The 19,828-nt window shown below is 53.6% G+C and overlaps 1 protein-coding gene across 2 annotated transcripts; it reads right to left on the bottom strand.

The window, feature by feature from the left end:
* Positions 1–833: 833 nt before the first annotated feature.
* Positions 834–18,938, bottom strand: Dvl3 (dishevelled segment polarity protein 3). Of its 2 annotated transcripts, none has more exons than XM_006987765.3 (16): positions 18,575–18,938; positions 13,272–13,341; positions 12,515–12,636; positions 12,285–12,394; positions 11,972–12,107; positions 11,688–11,781; positions 11,444–11,513; positions 10,309–10,448; positions 10,104–10,180; positions 9,930–9,997; positions 9,651–9,800; positions 9,039–9,170; positions 8,076–8,243; positions 3,716–3,937; positions 3,241–3,630; positions 834–2,456 (listed from the first exon to the last, which is right to left on the bottom strand). In XM_006987765.3, exons 1-16 carry the CDS (start codon positions 18,733–18,735, stop codon positions 2,425–2,427), a joined length of 2,142 nt encoding a protein of 713 aa, XP_006987827.1. In that variant the 5' UTR covers positions 18,736–18,938; the 3' UTR covers positions 834–2,424. The 2 variants fall into 2 exon arrangements, with proteins under 2 accessions (XP_006987827.1, XP_015861787.1); XM_016006301.2 differs by having other exon boundaries at positions 11,972–12,104; positions 18,575–18,869.
* Between the last annotated feature and the right edge of the window lie 890 nt (positions 18,939–19,828).

Here is a 19,828-nt window from a genome sequence, read left to right on the forward strand (position 1 = left end):
TGTCTCCAGATTCCGAAGACTGGCTATCTTCACTTTACAAACACAACCTGGCATAAACTGAATTTACTGCTTTTTAACACTACGATTGATTCTCCCAAGGTATATGTATCTATTGCAGTCACGACTGAGCCTTTTCCCAGGGATAATTATCCAAAGACAAAGGGTGGGGAGGGAGACTAATTCTTGGCAAAACTAGTTAAAGCTTTTCTCAGCAAAACCTGTGACTTTGTGTGCTGGTGATGCATTCCTTTAATTCCAGGGCTCAGGAGGCAGAGGCAGTTAGTTTGAGGCCAGCCTGGTCTACATAGAGTTCCGGGACAGCCAGTGCTACATAAGAGACCCTGTCTGCCCTCCACCCCAATTTAGCTGGGCATGGAATTAAGAAATTCCACCTCTCATGATATCCAGACTGAGAGAATGAGGCAGGGTGAGAGAATGAGGCAGAGCCAACCCTGGACACAGCCTGTCTGGTTCTCACCAAATCAAGAAAATGTGGTTCTTCTCTCTCAGTAGGCAGAGGCATCCTGTTGCCTGAGCAGGCCCAAGACTGCTATGGCAGAAAGGAAGCGGGGTGGGGAAATCTGGTTGCTAACCTTACCATTCCTAGCAACCTCCTTCCAGAAGCCAGGACATAGCAGGATGAAGACCTGACATTTCTCAAAAGATCGTCACTTTGGGACATTATTCAGTGATCAAAATCAGATACTTTTAACCCTTGAACCACCATGCAAGGCTTCATGTCTATGTTTGCAAAAGCTTCCCCTTCCCAACACACCCTAAATGTTTGCCAGTGTAGAGTAAATTAGTAATGATAATAATAATAATAATAATAATAATAATAATAGCTACCATTTATTGAGCACCTACTCTATTGTGTGCCAGGCACTGTGCGCGGCACTTTTCGTACAATATCTAATTTGAATCCTCACAACAACCCTGTGAGGTAGGTATTATTATCATCTTACATACAGGAGGACTGAGGCTCCGGAGAGGTTAAATAACTCTATTACACAGCCAAAAATGGAGAGCTGGAATTCAAACCCAAACCAACCTGACTCCAAATCCCATGCTCTGTAAATTAAGAAGGGGAGAGGAACAGCTGAACTTCAGAAAGAGTGTCAGAGCGGAAGGGTGTGATGTGCTGACTAACACCATGTAGGATGAAGGATTTTAAGCGAATAAATGTTTCTGGCTGGGGGGCCTATGTAGATTGTGACGAAAGTCACCAAGACAGGAATTCAAGAGGAATAATACTGGGCTAGGGACATATGGACATGCCTATGGAGATGTCCAGTGAGTAAAAAGGAAGTGGCCAGCATATCAATGGCAACTGAAAGGAGCATGGATGACACTATTTTGGGAGAGAAAGAGAAGTGAGCAAAAGTTGGCAATGGAGACACTGGCATCCAGTGCATGAGCCCTGGGGAGGGGGGGTCTCAAAAGAACAGGACATGGCAGAGTCACAGAGTACTGAAGACAGGGAAGACTGAGTCATGCGTCTAACATAGCCCTTTGTTCATTAAAAGCCTAGGAAATATTTGTAAAATGAATGAATGTCAAAATATCCCCACCTCGGTTTGCCCCCAAACATGGGCTAAGGACATCTTGATGGCAGGAGGCATTTTCTGGGGACTGAACCCCAGGGCACGCTAGGCAAGCACTCTACCCAGAGCTACATCCCCAGCTCCGATACCTTTGCCCTGAAAATGTGAGTCTGGGGAGTCAGTAGAGTTTATAGCAGAGTTTTAAAGAAAAATTGTGATTTAAGGTGGAAAACAACTTTAAAGATAACCGGAACTTTCTGGAAGCCCCAGTGGTCCCCTTGTGTAACTTCGGTTGGCCTGTTTCCTGACTCTGTTCTCGGGTGTCATGGTGAAGATGAAGACAGGGCAGGGGTAAGGCCCCGGGGGAGGAGGAGGGAAGTAGAGAAGGACCTGTCAGGTACCCGGAGAGTCCTCTGCTGAGCCCAGCTTTTGGCCTTGATCCAAGTACCGAGGTATTGGGGACATGTGTGGGAGGCTTTCCGGCAAGCGGGAAGGGGAGAGGGCGGTTAGGGACCAGCCCCACTGTCTAGGAGACGACTTGGAGGAAGGGTCCAGCCCTGTGGGCAGGGACCAGCCCTGAGGCTTATGTAAACTTGCATAGGCACACAGTGTGTGTGTGTGTGTGTGTGTGTGTGTGTGTGTGTGTGTGTGTGTGTCTGTCTGTCTGTCTGTCTGTGTGAGGGGGTAGGGAGAAAACGTCTCTACTTCTCTCTGGAAAGAACAGTCTGTCATGCTTGGGTGAAGCTGAGGCCTTCCCAGAAGCCTAGTAACCTTGCACTTGTGTGGGTGTGGGGGCTGGACATCCTTGGGAAGCCCCGAGGGGGCTGCTGAAGCAGAGTTCCTGGTCTCCTTGGAGGCCGGGCCTCCCTTTCCTGGGGACTCACAGAAAGTCAAAGAGCCCGAAATTCTTGGCTGCTCCAGGCCCAGGGAAATTTGGAGGAAGAAAAAGAAGAAAAACATTTCAGGCCCAGAAATCAGATGAGCCTGTGGGTTAGTAGGGTTAGATCTCAGAGAACCAGCACACAGGACAGGCATAGATGAGGGGCCAGGCCCAGCAGAGATATTCCCCGGAAGCCACTGGTGGTCCTGGCACCTGAGCACCTCTCTGGGCTCCTGCCTGGGCCGGCTCCAAGCAGGGACAGATAGCATGGGTGCCTGCTAGAGGTGGTTACAGCCGTGGGTGAAGGCCTGAAGTAGTGGGCAGGGCAGTTAGGACCGGGAAGGCCATTTTTTGGTGTCAGTGTGGCGGGGTAAAATCAAGATCTCTGCACACATGCTTGGGTTGGGGGGAGGTGGGGAAAAGGGTTGGGGGGAGGTGGGTATTAGGGCGTGACACCACGGGGGTCAGCTCCTAAGCGTGAGAATGGAGCGTCGGGAAGTAAGACTAGCAGTGCAGAGCCAGGGACAGGAAAACTTCTGGGAAGCCAGAACCGGATGGAATGGGTGCTGGTTAGCGGGCAGAGGCACAGCTGGGCCAGAGGCGGGTTTAGGGCTGTGGCATGGATGAGCAAAGACCCTCATCCTTGCTGCTACCAGCAAGCAGGAGCAGTTAGCTCCATTTATTTCCCTTTTAGGTACCAAAGTTTAAAAAAAAAAAAAAAAAAAGACCGACTGATGAGAAAGGGATGCAGCCGGCTGGGGGGTGGGGTGGGGAAGGGAAGGGGTCCTGATCACATCACATCCACAAAGAACTCACTGGGGTTTCCCATTGCCATGCGGAAGGACTGTCTGCTGGCCGTCAGTTCCGGGGGCACCGAGGCCAGGTCACGGCCTGGAGGGGCTCCTGGGGGCCCCATGGCTGCAGGCGGCGGGGTCATCATAAGCATCGGGGGGCCATAAAGAGGGGGCACTCCGGGCGGGCCGTAGCTCGGGTGCGTGTGGTGGCTGCGCAGGCTGCGGTGGCTGTGTTCGCTGGCGGCCGGGCCCGAGCGCTCGCTGGGCGCCCGCTCCCGCGGCCCCCGCAGACTGCTGCGGGTCGTGTGGTCTGATTCGCTGCCGCTACCGCCTGATTTGGAGTCCCCAGCTTTTGGGTCCTTCTCCTTGCGCCGGTCGCTGCCACTTCGGTTGGAGCCGCTGCTGCGACTGCCTGGAGGGAACAAACAGGGCCAGGATGGAGGTGCAGAGGTGGCCCGGGTTCCTGCAGATGCCGTCCGGCTGGGTTTCTGACTTACCTTCACTGTGCTGACTGCTGGCGCTGCCCCCGCCGCCGCCGTAGCTGTAGCCCAGTTCTGGGAAGCCGGGGTGTGGATTGTAGGGATGCGGAGGTGGTGGGTACTGGTAAGGGAAAGCCATAGGCCACGGGGCAGCCCCCGGGTGCGGCAAAGGAGCCAGTGTGTCCTGGTCAGAGGCGCCACTGGAGCCGTCGTGGTCGTGAAGTGACAGGTTGGCCATATCTGTGGGAAGAGGGCTCGGTAAACTGGTCTGCTGTGTGTCCCACGCCCTCGGTCAGGAGGCCTGCAGCCAAAGATGGACGGCAGGCAACGATGCTGAGTTTATGGCCAGGATGGGAGGCCTGCAGATCTATCTCCTTGGCCACTCCTAGCTCTACAGCCAATCCACCACATCTAATACCCAGTGCCTTCAAGGTTTCCCTAAGTACCGTTCAAGGCTGGGCGAGAGACCTGATAATGAGCTCAAGCCCAACTTGGGCTACATGGCAAGTTGGAAGCCAGCCTGGGCTCCATTATTAGAGAGTCTCAAAGAACTGAAAAAGAAAATCTCCAAAATAAAACAAAAACAACCTGGCCCGCCCACCCACTCTCACCTCTTTAGCCATTTTCTCTTCTGTTGAGAGGGAAATAAAGTCAGGGAGTGGAAAGCTGAAGTACTAGAAGCCTCTGCGTATTGTACTATGATTCATTAAGCACACTACATATGGGGCTGGAGAGAGAGACGGCTCAGCGGCTAAGAGCACTGGCTGCTCTTCCAGAGGACCCAGGTTCAATTCCCAGCAACCACATGGCCACTCATAACGGGTAGCCGGTACCCTCATATAGGCAAAACACCAATGCACATTAAAAACAAAAAACTAAAACAATACACACTACCCAGCAACTCACAAAGGGTTAATCGTCAATTCTCTAGGCAAGGAAACAGAAGTCCAGAGAGGTCAAATGAGCAGCTTGAGTTAACCCAGCTGCAGACAGAGCAGAGCAGAGAGCAGGCTTATACATTTACCTTCTCAGATTAATTAGGAGGGGCATGTTTGGGACAACTAAGGTGAATGTTTTCCCCCAAGACAAATAAGAATAAGATATGAATGATGATGATTTATTAAAAGTCCAGAATGAGGCTGGAAAGATGGCTCAGCAGTTAAAAGCACTTGCTGCTCTGACAGATCTGGGTTTGATTCCCAGCACACGTATGGTGGCTCACAACCATCTGTAATAACAGTTCCAGGGACCCAGCAACTTCTGGCCTTCCTGGGCACTGCATGCATATGGTGCACAGACATACATGCAGGCAAGGGACTCATAACACAAAGTAAAAGTAACTCTTAAAAATAAAAGTTCAGAATGAGGTGGGTGTGATAGCCCACTCCTTAATCCTAGCACTCAGGAGGCAGAAGTAGGCCGATCTCTGAGACTTCAAAACTAGTTTGGGCTGGGCAGTGGTGGGTATGCCTTTAATCCTAGCACTTGGGAGGTGGAGGCAGGAGGATCTTTGTGAGTTTGAGGCCAGCCTGGTCTACAAATGGAGTTCCAGGACAGCCAAGACTGTTACACAGAGAAACCCTGTCTCTAAAAACAAAACAAAACAAACCCCACAAAAAACCAAACCAACTAGCTTGGTCTACATAGTAAGTTCCAGGACAGCCAGAGCTGTGCAGTAAGAGCCTGTCTCAAAGAGGAAGAGGATGAGGGGCGTCCAGGACGGGCTGATGGGGTGTCCACCTGTGTCACTCCAGCAGGACCGAGAGGTCAGCTGACCCGCATGCAGGGTAAATTAGAAGAGCAAGAGGAGGGCAGAGTCCTAAATGAACACATGGTTTGGGGGCCTCCTTTGTAGAAGCTCTTGCCCCATCACATTTTCCTGGTGCTGTTGTAGAGAGTGGCGATGACGTAGGAAGGGCCAGAGAAAACTCCCCACCCTGCTTGCAGCCAGAACTGGTACCAGTTCACCAAGAACACTGCTTCCTTTCTTCCATCCTTGAAAGTGTGCACTTCCTAAAGGTAAGCTGTCCTCACAAGAGCTAGAACTTCCTGGAAGGGAGTATAAAGGGACACTAGGACTGATCACCTGCCCAGGACATCCTTTGCTCATGCGCACATGAATTCTAAGAAAGCTATAATTGTTCTATAGAAGCCTTCTATACCATTAGATCTTCTTCCAAGAACCAAGGTGATCCAGCCAGCTCTGCAGGAAGAAGCCAGGGTATGGGACTCTGAAATTGCTTATGGAGCCTGTCAGCCAAGCCACTAACTTGTCCAGAGGGGTGGCAGCATGCAGGCAGTGAAGGGAAGCAGTGGCCTGTATTGGCTCAAATGCAAAGAGCTGTAGGGTGCTGCCCTGGGGACCAACAGTATACTCCAGGGCGAGCACATAGGTCCTCTTTGAGCCTGCCACATTCCCAGCTCAGCAGACTTGTGGCCTCTGTGAAGAAAAAGGCTTTTCTGTCAGCACATCCTGAGCTGAGCCTTGGGTGGCCTAGGTGGAGGAGCAAGTTGGGGCCAGGAAGGAAACATCTTTTGAGCAAAACTGCCATAGCTGTCTTGGAAGCTTTGTATGTCGCAAGAGGTCTGGGACCCTGGGCTGATGTCTGCTAACAATATCAATAATAACCAGTTTCTTTGAGTCTACTAAACTAGCAATGGAAGATATACCCAATCTAAGATAATGGAAGGTGAAAATAAAAAGTGCACCTTATAATCAATTAAATATATGAACAGTAGGCAACTTCTACGGAGCACTTCTTATAGGCTGCACACTGTTCTAAGTGGTTTGTATACATTACATGATGTTCGAGACAGCCCTATGGCCGAGGTTCTACTCTTCCTTCCTTCCACCTCTGACTCAGGAGTTGAAGCACCTCCTGATGTTCACAGTAAGGGCAGAGCTAACATTTGAACCCAGAACTGCCAGTCCAAAGTCTATCACAACCCTGTAAGAGCTGCTGAGGGACAGGGACCCCACCCTCTACCAAGGGATGGTGTTCTGTGGTATCGGCCGCTCTAGTCCCAGAAGCATTCTGAGTTAGCCATTGGGTGCACCACAGCCAGCACCACAGGTGTGAAGGAAAGCTCTTTTGGGCCGAGGTGGCTGCGGGCACTGGGGCTGGGACTTAGCTGCTGGTGTGAACAGCAATGTCTGTTTGAGGTCATCATCTGGAGGCAACCGGGAAGGAAGGGTCTCCACAGGGAACTCGACGTAATGATGCTCAATGACTCTGCACCCTCTCAGGATCAAATTTAAACTCCTTAGTGCAGTTTGTAAAGTCCTCTGCACCCTGACTGACAATTTCTCCAGCTTTACTCCATGGTATGGTTCACCCCCGGGCTCTTAGAAAGACAGGACTCCCTGGCCAATCCATATCCTGACCCAGTAGTTCCCATTGGTTCATGGACAAGGGCAGGCACTCTGTTTAGTCTTGCTGAGACAATGTTTGGGGAGCATCATGTATCTTGAGCAGCCCAGAACAGCGGGGACTAGAACCAAAAGATCTGGATCCAAGTCTAACTCCTTTGTTTCTAATTGTGGAACCTGGGGTAGACTATTTTACATCAATAAATCTATTTCCTCATTTGATAACATGGACAGGACTCACCCCACCCCCACCGAGAGGTGAAGACTGAGTGGGATGTAGGTTGACACTTCAGAAACCACTGGCACCATGCCAGTCACAGAACAGGCACTCGGAGAATGCCAGGCTCAACACAGCGATGGAAGACCAATGGAGAGGCTAGACTGGGCTGCTTAGATCATAGGGCTAAAGCTTTGAACCAGACCCCAGCTATCACATCATATCCTCACTCCCGTCACATCACATCCTCACTCCCATCACATCACATCACATCCTCACTCCCGTCACATCACATCCTCACTCCCATCACATCACATCCTCACTCCCGTCACATCACATCCTCACTCCCATCACATCACATCACATCCTCACTCCCATCACATCACATCCTCACTCCCGTCACATCACATCCTCACTCCCATCACATCACATCCTCACTCCCATCACATCACATCCTCACTCCCATCACATCACATCCTCACTCCCACCACATCACATCCTCACTCCCATCACATCACATCACATCCTCACTCCCATCACATCACATCCTCACTCCCACCACATCACATCCTTACTCCCCTTCAGGGGACAAGAAAGGGGAGGTGGAGATCCTGGGTATGGTCGTGGCATGCACTTACAATCCAATCCTTAGGAGGCTGAGGCAGGAGGGTTTCTGCAATTTCAAAGTCAAGCTGGCTACACAGCAGGTATTAGGCCAATAGAATCTACATAGCAAGACCCTGTCTCTAAAAAAATGAAGAAGAAGAAAAAGGTGGTGGGGAGGCACGTACTGCCACAGAGGTCACCAAAGATGTAGTAGCACTGCTCAGAGAACGTGATCTTGTTGACGGTGTGGCGGATGAAACCGGCTTTCAGCAGGTTGCTGGCATACTTGCGGGCCTCCCGCCGGTCCGTGAATCCTTCCACATTGTGGTACAGCCAGTCCACCACATCTGAGCCTGGGGATAAGGCTGACAGTTGGTTTGGGTTCCTCTGGCTTCACAGAAGCTGTGAGCCTGAGGCATTAACAGCTCAAAGGAGTTGTCCATGGGGGCTGCTGGGTCCCCAACCCCTGCCCTGCTCCATGACCCCCACCCCTGCCCTGCCCCATGACCTCCTCCATGACCCCCACCCCTGCCCTGCTCCATGACCCCCCACCCGTGCCCTGCTCCATGACCCCCACCCCTGCCCTGCTGCTCCATGACCCCCCACCCGTGCCCTGCTCCATGACCCCCCACCCCTGCCCTGCTCCATGACCCCCACCCCTGCCCTGCTCCATGACCTCCTCCATGACCCCCCACCCTGCCCTGCTCCATGGCCTTCCACCCCTGCCCTGCTCCATGACCCCCACCCCTGCCCTGCTCCATGGCCTTCCACCCCTGCTCTGCTCCATGACCTCCTCCATGACCCCCACCCCTGCCCTGCTCCATGACCCCCCACCCGTGCCCTGCTCCATGACCCCCCACCCCTGCCCTGCTCCATGACCCCCCACCCGTGCCCTGCTCCATGACCCCCCACCCCTGCCCTGCTCCATGACCCCCAGCCTGCCCTGCTCCATGACCCCCACCCCTGCCCTGCTCCATGACCCCCAGCCTGCCCTGCTCCATGACCCCCACCCCTGCCCTGCTCCATGACCCCCAGCCTGCCCTGCTCCATGACCCCCACCCCTGCCCTGCTCCATGACCCCCCACCCCTGCCCTGCTCCATGACCCCCACCCTGCCCTGTCCTTCTTACAGCTGTAAGGTTCTCTCACCAATGAAAGCGTTGGGAATGGTAATCTTGAGCCACATGCGGTCTCGAACCTCCAACCCTGACTCAGGGGAGGCCATGGCTTTTACGATGGCCGCCATGTCACTGTGGATGGAGAGGTGGAAGTCATCTAGGCCTGGGGGGAGAGGCAGGGTAGTGAGGTAAAGAGGAGCCGTGGAGTTAGGAAGAGCGGCATCCCAGCTCTCCCGCTCAGTTTCCCCTTCTGTGAAAATGAGTCCTTTAATGTACACCCAAGAATACGTGAAAGAGGAATTCAGTGATTTCATGAAGGTACTCAGCACAGTGCAGATGTTATGACAATGAAAATGAGTGTGTCCTTCATACCACACAGTAATAACGTTCTACTTAGAGCCTCTTACTAAACACCACGAGAACCTGGTGAAGCATATGCTGGGAGTCCAATGGGGAAACTGAGGCTCTGTGGGGAAGCAAGTGTGTGCAGTGTGGCCCTAAGAGCCTGTTGGGGAAGGGCTGCAGTGTGAGGCACCTGGGATGAGCAGGGCCCCCCAAAGGCCCTGCACGGTGCACAAGCCGGTCATCGGGCCCCCCCACCTGGCCCTGGGTGCTGGCCCAGGGGACAGGCTTGAATACTCACGTTCTGTGTCGGGAATGGAGCTGGTGATGGAGGAACTGGTGGAGGTGATGGTGCTCAAGGAGGGGCTCATGCCATAGGCAGGGAAGGTGCCCGTCATGGCTGCAGTGTGAGAGACCCAGGCTGCAGGGTCAATGGGCCGGATGGGCTCACCTGCAGGGAGGGCGAGGAGTCACAGGCTGCCCCCCCCACTCTGGAGCTCAACATGTAAGCTGAAGACATGAGGGTCAGAGTCGACAGACGCCAACACCAACCTTAGGGCCGAATCCCTTGTCTACTTACTCCGGGGTAACGTGAAGCACCCACGAGGACTTGGGTCCCAGCACTTGGCTACCGTCAGAGTGATGGGCCTGAAAACAAGGCTGTCCTAGTAAAGGCAGGATGTACGGAGGCCAGACCCAGCCTGCTTCCAGAAATGCCTCTCCCATCTTCCCCAGAAGCCCACTCCATTCTTACCCTGGCTTGTGGACAATCTCCCGGAGTACGCGGACGGCGTCGTCGTTACTCATGTTCTCAAAGTTGATCTCGTTCACCTGAGAAAGAGGGCTAAGAGTGAGATAAGAGGTAGCGTTCAGGAGATGGACGGGGGAGCTGGGTTGAGGGCCTTCCTCCAGACAGCAGGGGCTCCTCACTCTCCACCACCCAGGGGAGGCAAGGATACCTGTAACAGCATATCTCCTGGCTCTATGCGTCCATCGGCTGCCACAGCCCCACCCTTCATGATGGAGCCAATGTAGATGCCTCCATCGCCTCGCTCGTTGCTTTGGCCCACAATGGAGATGCCCAAGAAGTTATACTTTTCTGCAGGGAATAATTTAACACTTTGAGACGGGCAGGGCTCCTACCCATTAGTACAGGAAAGAGAAGAGCAGGGCTCCTACCCATTAGTACAGGAAAGAGAAGAGCAGGGCCCTTATCCATTAGTATAGGGAAGAGAGGGGCCAGAACTGGTTATTAGTACAGAGTGGAAAGGGGCAGGGCTCCTTATCAGTACAGGGTAGAGAGGGGCCATAGGCCTCCTACCCATTAGTACAGGGCAGAGAGAGGCCGTGACTGACATAATAACCATGTAAATATTTCTGTACAGTATGCACTTAAACATGTTTTTGATTTTTCTACTGGTTATGAGGCAGGGATTCCAGACTTACTTTTACAAATCGGCAAGACATAAGTGCCCTTCCTAAGCCAGTGGGTGTCGGGAGTTAAACTCAGACTCACGTTAAACTCTTTCTGTTATATTTAACTGCCTTTAAAGTGTATGATATTTGTATCCACTTGTTTTGTTGTGGGGAGCACTCCTGTGTTTGTGGGTGCAGGTCAGAGGCCAACTGTGGGAGTCAGGTTTCTCCTTCTCCCATGTGGGTTCCGGGACCGACTGAAGCCCTGTCACTAGGCTCAGGGCGGGCCCACCTGCTGAGGCACAGGCACCAGCTGCCTTCTAAAGAGTCAGAGTCAAGGATGCAAGGACAAGATGGGCAGGGACAGGGCTCTCAGAAATCACCTCCCACAGGAAACCTCCCAGGGTGCCACGTTCTGCTCCCACAGATCTGAGTTTATCTGTTATAGCCCTGCCAATGAAATACTGAACCGATTATATTACTTATCAGTGTTATTCATAAAAGAACAACTTGAGAATAGGGAACATATATTTTTCTTCCTGTATTGGATTTGGGACCTAGGGCCTTGTACTCTGTCACTGAGATCCCACCCCAAGTCCCAGAAAATATATGTTGTATTTCCCAGAAACCCCTGATGCCTTCCCAGCCAAGGCGCTGGAACCTGTTCCCCGGACTCACCCATGTTGAGAGTAACTGTGATGATATTGAGTGACATGGTGGAGTCCGTGATGCTGCTGAAGGACGAAGACTGGAAGAGACAGTGGCTGTGAGCAGCAGGCAGGGGTGGATGTTCCCACCCTTGCCCACTAAGATTCCAATCACCGAGCCAAACAGATGGGCTCCGAGGAAGAAAGGGCTGTGGTCCTGCGTGGGAAGGACTCATCATCCGCCCTGCTCATCCTGGACACCAAAGAGCCCATACCCGCTCGATCCGCGAGACCTTCTGCTTCCGCCGCCGCCGCTTGTGTCTCCTCATGAGGCGCGAGGCACTGCTCTGTTCTGTGGAGCTGCTGAACCTGTGGGGCCCAAAGTCGTTCCCCACCAGGCTGGCCCATCCTGGCCCTGGCTCCAACACAGTGCCCACACCCCTCCCAGAGGTGAAGCTTCAGAGGATTCAGGGCCCCTCATGAGTCACTTGCCGTCCCCCCCCCCCCCCCCCCCCGCGCCCCCACTCCCATCCCAGTACCTATGAAAGTCAAGCCCCACCTGCTGGTGGAGTCATCCTCATCTGAGTCAAAGAAGCTGGTAGTCTCCAGCTCACTGCTCATAAGGGTGGATGAACTGTCGTAGCCACCCGGCTCCCGCCGCCGCTCCCCCTTTGCAGTTCCATTGAGCCGGGCTGCTGCAAGGGAGGTAGGCAGCTGGGTCCATGCCAGGCCCAGTGTAGGGAAGGAGGGATATGAGGCGGGCAGGCCAGGGGCTGAGCCAGGCATATCCGTAACTCTGGGAATAGGGTGAAAAAAGGAGGGAGCCGGCTGAAAGCTGCTGCGGGGAGCGGCTCGAAGGGGGGAATACACACCGTGCTCTGGGCCGTCCCGCCGTCGGGGCCGCTCTCGTTGGGCAGACACCAAGGAGTCGGTCTCCGTGTCATTGTCCAGGTTCTCCTGGCTGCCTCCACCAGCGTGAGGGCTAAAAGGTAGAGAGGACTTGGTGGAGAAGAGAGCAGCCTGGGGGCTCCCTTATCCAGCCCTGGGTTGAGCTGAGGTGCCCCTTTTCCATGGGCCATTCCCACCTTCAAGTCCCACTTACTGAAAGGACGGGGGTCGAGAGTCCCCAATGCCCCCCGTGCGTTCCATTGAAGGTGGCAGCTCTGATGGGTTGTCAGCGCAGAAGGGAGCTGGCTCTGGGTGCGAGCCCTCGGCCGATACCAGCTGCCGAGGAGAAAATAAGTGGTGGGGGGGGGAGGCAGGGAAAAGCAAGCTGTGGCTTCCAACAGGACACGAAGGCAGGAGAGAGTGAGACAGAGAAGAAGACAGGCCCACGCAAGGGCAGCTGGCCAGACGCATGAGGGAGAGGGGCTGGTGGGCACGGGTCACTGTAGCAGAGTTGGGGCCCAGCACAAGTGACAGAGGATGTCAACTGGCTGCAGGTGTCTGGATGGACAGAGGAGACCTCCGAATCAGCACCGTGTGTTCCTCTTTCTCCCCTCCCCCCTCCCACTATTCCCTCACAGTTCATTAAAGGCTGAAGACTCTAGATTAAAAAAAATCACTACAAGCCAGGCGGTGGTGGCGCACGCCTTTAATCCCAGCACTCGGGAGGCAGAGGCAGGCGGATCTCTGTGAGTTCGAGGCCAGCCTGGGCTACCAAGTGAGTTCCAGGAAAGGCGCAAAGCTACACAGAGAAACCCTGTCTCGAAAAACCAAAAAAAAAAAAAAAAAAAAAATCACTAGAAAACTAAAGGCGGGTTCAGATCCGGGGGCATCAAATCACCAGCTGAAATCTCGGCTAAGCCTTTCCTCCCTGACCACCACAGGGATACAGCTAGAGGCAGACGGCTCCTTACCCAGGACACCACTCGGCCATTGAAGCAGGGTAGCTTGGCATTGTCGTCGGAGATCTCTTCCTTCACCACCCTGCAGGGAAAGGGGGGTGTCAGAGAGAGAACTTTCTGATGTAGGGGTGGAGGGTCCTCATAATCTGAGTTGTCCTCTACCCTAAGTGTGAGATCAAGCCAGCAACACAAGACTGTTGGGCTGTGAGGAGGGACTAGGGACATATCCTTCGCACCTCCACGAAGTCGGTCAGAGAGGAAGGAGCCGTGGGGGGAGTCAGAAGTCAGGGACACACACTATGCTCTGGGCCACCCCTCTGGCGGGGCCGTATCTGGGCCAACTGCCTCGCTAGAGCATCCGCTCAGCCACTGGTCGACTGCAAATTATAATGGCCCCACGCCACCCCTCAGATCCCCTAGGGCGCATGCCCTGTTCCCAGCATGACTTTCCCTTCCCCTCTGACCTTCAAACTGGGAAAAGGCAGGCAGCACAAGTCTTACTATTCTTCACTTCTCAACTAGGAATCCTGGCTTTGTTCTGAGAGCTGGAGTTTAAGGAACTAGGAAAGTGGAGAGAAGGCATTCACGAGCATCCATGTGGTACATATCTGTAACCCAGTCAGCACTTGGGAAGCGGAGGCAGGAGGATTAGGAGGTGAGCCTGGGCAATACAATGAGATTCTATGGGAACAACCAGTAAGGAAGAAAGGAGGCTGAAGGTGGAGCCCAGACGGCAGTGCTTGCCTCGCATTCGCAGCACCATTTGATCCAACACCACACCCTGGGGACGGTCGCACACGCCTGTAATCCAGCACTAGAGAGGTGGAGGCCAGAGGAGCAGCTTAAGGTCATCCTTAGCTTCAGACTGAGTTTGAGGCCAGCCTGGGATACACGAGGACCCCCACCCACCCTGCCCCTGAAAAAAGGGAATGATCGATGACAACTGGCTTTGTCTACTGAGCATGCGTCACACGCCAGCATCATGCTAAGCACTTGGAGCATCATGTCATTCCCACAGTGATGCTATAAGGGGAGAAAAGTGGGAAACTAAGCTTAGGTCCAATAATCCACCTAAACACCCCACTAACAAGTGGGAAGCTGCCGTTTGAATCCTAGTCTGTATGACTCTCCATTTTTATCTATTATATTTTCTATTACTATAGTCAGAACAACAACAACAAAAGCTGGGCGGTGGTGGCACACACCTTTAATTCCAGCACTCAGGAGGCAGAGGCAGGTGGATCTCTGAGTTCAAGTCCAGCCTGGTCTACAGAGAGTTCAAAGACAGCCAGGGATACACAGAGAGACCCTGCCTCAAAAAATATATATGCATATACATACATATAAAAATATATATAATTTGTACTCCAGCCTCCTTAGGTAGACAACATAATTCTCATTTCATGAATAAAGAAACTGACACTTGGTAACTCATTCATGGTTACAATACTAAGAGATGTTACAGATGGAATTGAACCCCAGGCTGTTCTGACTTCAATTCTCTTTTCATGAATAAAGAAACTGACACTTGGTAACTCATTCATGGTTACAATACTAAGAAGTGCTACAGATGGAACTGAACCCCAGGCTGTTCTGACTTCAATTCTCTTTTCATTCTATGTCACATTTTTTCCCCATTGGATGACAGATGTAATGGTCTATGAGGGATGAGGGGACGTAATGTGGGGCATGAAGGACCATAGAAAGTGGTCCTGGCATGCAGCCTGGCCTTGGGAGAGTGGCAGGGCCAGAAGTTAGAGACCGCCTATGGTTTGGGGCCAGAGATGGGGATGGAAACTGTCGTGGACCATCACACTCTCACTCACCCCAGGAGTACACAGCTAGATCACAGGTCAGAGGAGGACACACGCTTAGAGTTGTGGGGATGCAGCAAGGGAGGCAGCTGTGAGGCTCAGTCCGCTCTCACTCTTACAGTGGCTTCCCTGTGATACTCCCATTCTTGAACTTACGATGAAGCTCCCGAGCCAAGGCTACCGTCTCCCTTCCATCTAGCTCCCTACCATCTCTAATCCCACAGCAACCCGAAGAAAGAGGCCCGGACCTATCAGCCACTCTGGCCACTGGGTTCCAAGCTTGTAGCCCTGCATGGTAACCTGGGCTCAAGAGGAAAAGAGGGTTCCCGTGACACACAGCACGGACACTATGTCCTTGTGGCAGCTGAGTGCAGCCGAGTCCCCCACCACTCCATCCTCCAGATGTTTCTTCTCTTTCCGGGGGTCACCAACGGGCCTACAAGCCTCTGCTGACTGGAGATGCTCAGCTGGACTTCAGCAGCTTTGGAGGAACCTTAGACTGCACGCTTGGTGGGAGGGCTGGGTAGGCAGGGCTCCACAGCAGTCTCCTCCCTCCCTTTTACTCAGATTAGAGTCAGATAAACAAAACTGGGCTCAAACCCCTATCCTGCCACTTAGTTCTCCCAGCTTAGAGATGTCTTTTTAACTGATCTCATCCTGGTAAATGAGACTCTTAGAACAGAATAAAAACTAGATACTGGCTCTCTCTAGTTTAAGATCTACACTCTTTCATTAAATGTAAGTGCCCTTTTCCAGATTTTTATTACTTTTTAGTGTGAGCGAGCGTGCGTGCGTGCGTGCGTGCGTGCGTGCGTGTGTGTGTGTGTGTGTGTGTGTGTGTATGTACAGGTGTATGGAGGTTAGAGACAATCTGTGGAAGTTGGATTTTTCCTTCCACCATGTGGGTCCTGGGGCTAGAGCCCAGGTCATCAGGCTTCACCAAGGCAAGGGTCTTTATTGGCTCTCCCAAGTAATTTAAGAGAGCTTCCTCTACCCCGAGCTTGACAAATATTTTTGGGGAGCAGATGGGAGCTGGGATTCCTAAGGCCTCACATTCTAACCTCTGAGGCTGAGGTGAGGCAGGCTTCCTCCTCCTCCCCGCCTGCTTTCTCTCTTCTCAACAGGGGTCACTGGCCTAGGCTGGCTGGAGCGCCCTGTTACTGTCCCAGTTTGCCAGGGCTTACTATCTTTTTGAAGAGGAGTATCTATAACATGGTCATTTACACAGTATTCTTCACTATTATGTCTGCCTCCTCTCTCTGACACACGTGCACACTCCTACAGTGGCGTGATCAAGACCTCAGATGTCGGAGTGAGAGCCCCCCCACCAACCACTCTCTGTCATTTACTAGCTGTGTGACACGGGCCAAGCTCTCCAGGCTTTTTGCATTCTCGTTTCCTCTCTTGCAAAGTGGGGATATTAGTGCCCATTTCATAGGCCGGCATGAGGACTCAGAGATGAAAGATGTGTAGAGAATTATATCACTGTCAGGCAGATTGTAAGTACCATGTGACAAGCTTGTAAAATAAAAAATAAAAAATAAAATAAACTGTGAACAGGATCCTCTGCTATTAGCCCTCTGTAATAGGAGAGCCCTACTGGGTCTCTTGCTCACTTATCCTTGGTGTGTGTGTGTGTGTGTGTGTGTGTGTGTGTGTGTGTGTGTGGTAAGTCAACAATTAATCACATCCACTTCATCCTCGGCATGTTCTCATCCCTGCTAGAACAGCCAACTGATATTTTGCAAAGGGGGCTGCAGGACCACGGATGGGCAAGGATGGCTTCAGGTGGTACACGATCAACGTTGCTCAGTTCAATAGCTTGATATTTATTTGTGACACAGTGTAGCAATAAATAGAAACAGGTAATCAGGCTGTCTGTAGTTGATGTAGTCTTAGTTTAGTCAGCTAAGAAAAAAGGAGTGGACAGGCAGTTGATTTCAAGAAAAACATTCTGTGAGCGGTGAGCAGATGCAAGGGAGGCCTTTTATAATTGTACCGAGGCCTGCTTGCTCAACAACCTTGGGAAGGCAGGAAGCAGCCCACGGTGGTCTGCTCGGGAGGCAGAGGCTAGTGGGGGTGGAGATACAAGACTATTCTAATCTCTCAAGGCATCTGGCCCGGCATACCCTGAAATATTATCCCAGTTCCTTCAGGCCCTGCTTCCTTATTTCGCTCAAGTCAGGTTGAGACACTCACCCCCTCTCCCCAGCTCTTCCACACAGATCCTGAAAAGATCTTCCAACCAGGCATGCCTAACTCTAAAGACAGACAATCATCACCACACCGGACTACTCATCCCGGGGCAAGAGCGGAATCAGGAATAGCCAGATCTATTCTCCACTGTACAAAACACTGCCATGCACAGTATTTCAAGAGCTCATCAAATGCGGAGATCCAGGGCAGAAGATGACAAGCATGCCAGGCAGGAGACAGAAGGTGCTTGCCTCCTGGGGCTTGGAGGGCGGGCCTTGGGAGAGAAGCCAGATTAATGAACACTGGGGAGAAGAATGTCTCCCCTCACCCAGCTCTGGGGCCTCAGCTGCAAGTACAGTGCAGGCCTCAGGCAAGTGCATCAGAGGAACCTTCAGGCCTGGAGGGTGCAGAAGAGGGTGAGGGTGTGTGTGTGTGTGTGTGTGTGTGTGTGTCTTCTCCATGGCCTCTAAGCCCACTGTCCAGTTAACGTGGGCAAACTTCAGCCCCTGGGAGAGGGGTGTGTGTGTGTGTGTGTGTGTGTGTGTGTGTGTGTGTGTGTGTCCCCTCTCAGGCCAGCTGCTACAGAACCCTCAGGCTCCAACATTCCAACCTCCCTTAAAGGGGCAGTCCCTGCTTCCAAACTGCAGCTGGGTAGGGAGGGGAAGACAAGGGAACACCAATAGGCCCTCCCCGGCCTTCCCATCCAAGCTCCGAAGCCCCATCTGGCGAGAAAAGGCCCCAGCACCTGGCTAGTGAGGACTCCTCCTCCGGGTCAGGCAACACCCCATCTGCCCAGGGGAGAGGGGAGACCGCTCAATAAACACCAGGTCCAGGATCTAGGCTGGCAGAACACCCCCCAACTCCTTCTCCAGTTCAAAGTCCCACCGGCTGCGGCCTTAGATACAGCACACTCCAAATAAGGCTCTGACTCGCAGAGCTCAGAGGATGGAGAAGGCAGGCTGGGTGTCAATAAACCCCAACTCTATGCTTAAAAGGTGGCAGGCACCTGGAAGGAGGGCTGAGGACTCCTGACTTTGGATTGGAGTGGAAGGGATGTACGTCTATGGGGGCCGCTGATCCGTCGGGAGTGAGGGGGCCTGAGTGGTAGGAGCTAGGAGGGACAAGGCCTCCAAGAGGTGATCGGGAGTCCCTCAAAGTCAAGAAGGTCCCAAGTGACCGAGCCGCTCCCTTGCTGCAAGCGGGGCTAGAAACCAGTGCAGCGAGGGAAGTCCGAACTGGCCGCGGTGGCCCCCGAGCAGCGGAGCGCCAGGGGCTCCCCGGGGGCGGGGCGGGGGCCATCCTCACCCAAAATCGTCATCCATAGACTTGAAGAAGAACTTATAGCTGGGCCGCTGCAGAACGCCCTTAAAGTCCGCCAAGGTGACGCGCTCGGCGGGCAGGGGCAGCTTCACCAGGTACGGCGTCTCCTGCCCGTCCAGGTGGTAGATGATCTTGGTCTCGCCCATGGCTCCGGCCTCGGCCCCGCGGCGCGGCGCGCGGCCTGCTCGGGCAGCGGGGCCGGGGCCTCTCCCGCGGCGCTCGGCGCTCGGCGCGGCCCGCTGCTCAGCCCCGCTCAGCCGCCGGCCGGGGCGCCAGCTCCCTTGTTCTCCGGCCGCTCCCGGGTCCCAGCGCCGCCCGCCGCCGCTTCCGCTCCCCACTCCCCGGCGCTCGGCTGGCGACCGCGACTCTTCCGGTGGCCTCGGCCCTCCCGGCTCTGGGCTGAGCCCAGCGCGGCCCCGCCCCGCCCCGACGCCCAGCCGCGCTGGCTGCTCTCTGCCGACTGCCCGCCCACCCGCCGGGCGGCGCTCCTTCTTGGCGATCCGGGTTCAGGCCGCTGGAGGTGGAAGTCTCCACCCGGTGGGCCAAGGGAACGGTTTGCTGGCTCCTGTGCAGCCGGAGAGGGGGTGGATCACAGGTGCCACCTTCTGCGGAAGAGGATGGACTTGAAGACCCGACTGGATCCCCGGAGGAGGGTGGTTTCGGCGTGGAGCTTTGGATCCGGCTGACAACACAGTTGCTGTCGTAGGACGATACTAAACTAAGCTCCTCGAGGGCTGAGCAAGTTCAAGTTCTTATCCTTATAACCTCAGTGCCATGCGCAAGTAGTTTGAGAAATGGATCGGGCAGGTGTGGTGGTGCACGCCTTGAATCTCAGCACTCAGGAGAGAGATGCAGGCGGATCTCTGAGTTCGAGGCCAGCCTGGTCTACAGGGCAGCCATGGCTACACAAACCTCCCCCCCACCCCCCAAAAAAAGAAAAATGAAAAGAGTGCAAGCAGCCAGGCTTAGTGGCACACGCCTTTAGTCTCTGCACTCAGGAGGCAGAGGCAGGTAGATAGCTTGAGTCCAGGATAGCCAGGGCTAAACAGAGAAACCCTGTCTTGAACCCCCACCCCCATATGCAAATATAAAATGAGAGAGACAGAGACACACACAGAGAGACAGAGAGAGAATGTGTGTGACAGGGATGGTAGGTGTCAAAACCAGAACTGGGTATAGCCAGTCTGTGGTTCAGCTTCTCGGTTGTAACAATGTATACCAGAGGTGGCTTCAAAACTC

The sequence above is a fragment of the Peromyscus maniculatus genome, chromosome 12 (genome assembly GCF_049852395.1).
Source record: "Peromyscus maniculatus bairdii isolate BWxNUB_F1_BW_parent chromosome 12, HU_Pman_BW_mat_3.1, whole genome shotgun sequence".
NCBI classification, from domain to species: domain Eukaryota; kingdom Metazoa; phylum Chordata; class Mammalia; order Rodentia; family Cricetidae; genus Peromyscus; species Peromyscus maniculatus.

Bases quoted from the DNA above. Each gene is read 5' to 3' on its own strand.
- Dvl3 (XM_006987765.3), bottom strand. From the start codon at position 18,735: ATGGGCGAGACCAAGATCATCTACCACCTGGACGGGCAGGAGACGCCG. The intron at 12,637-13,271 runs GTAAGGAGCCGT...TCTCCTCGGCAG, and splicing joins ATGGCCGAGTGGTGTCCTGG to CTGGTATCGGCCGAGGGCTC. The intron at 12,395-12,514 runs GTAAGTGGGACT...TCTACCTTTTAG, and splicing joins TCTCGACCCCCGTCCTTTCA to CCCTCACGCTGGTGGAGGCA.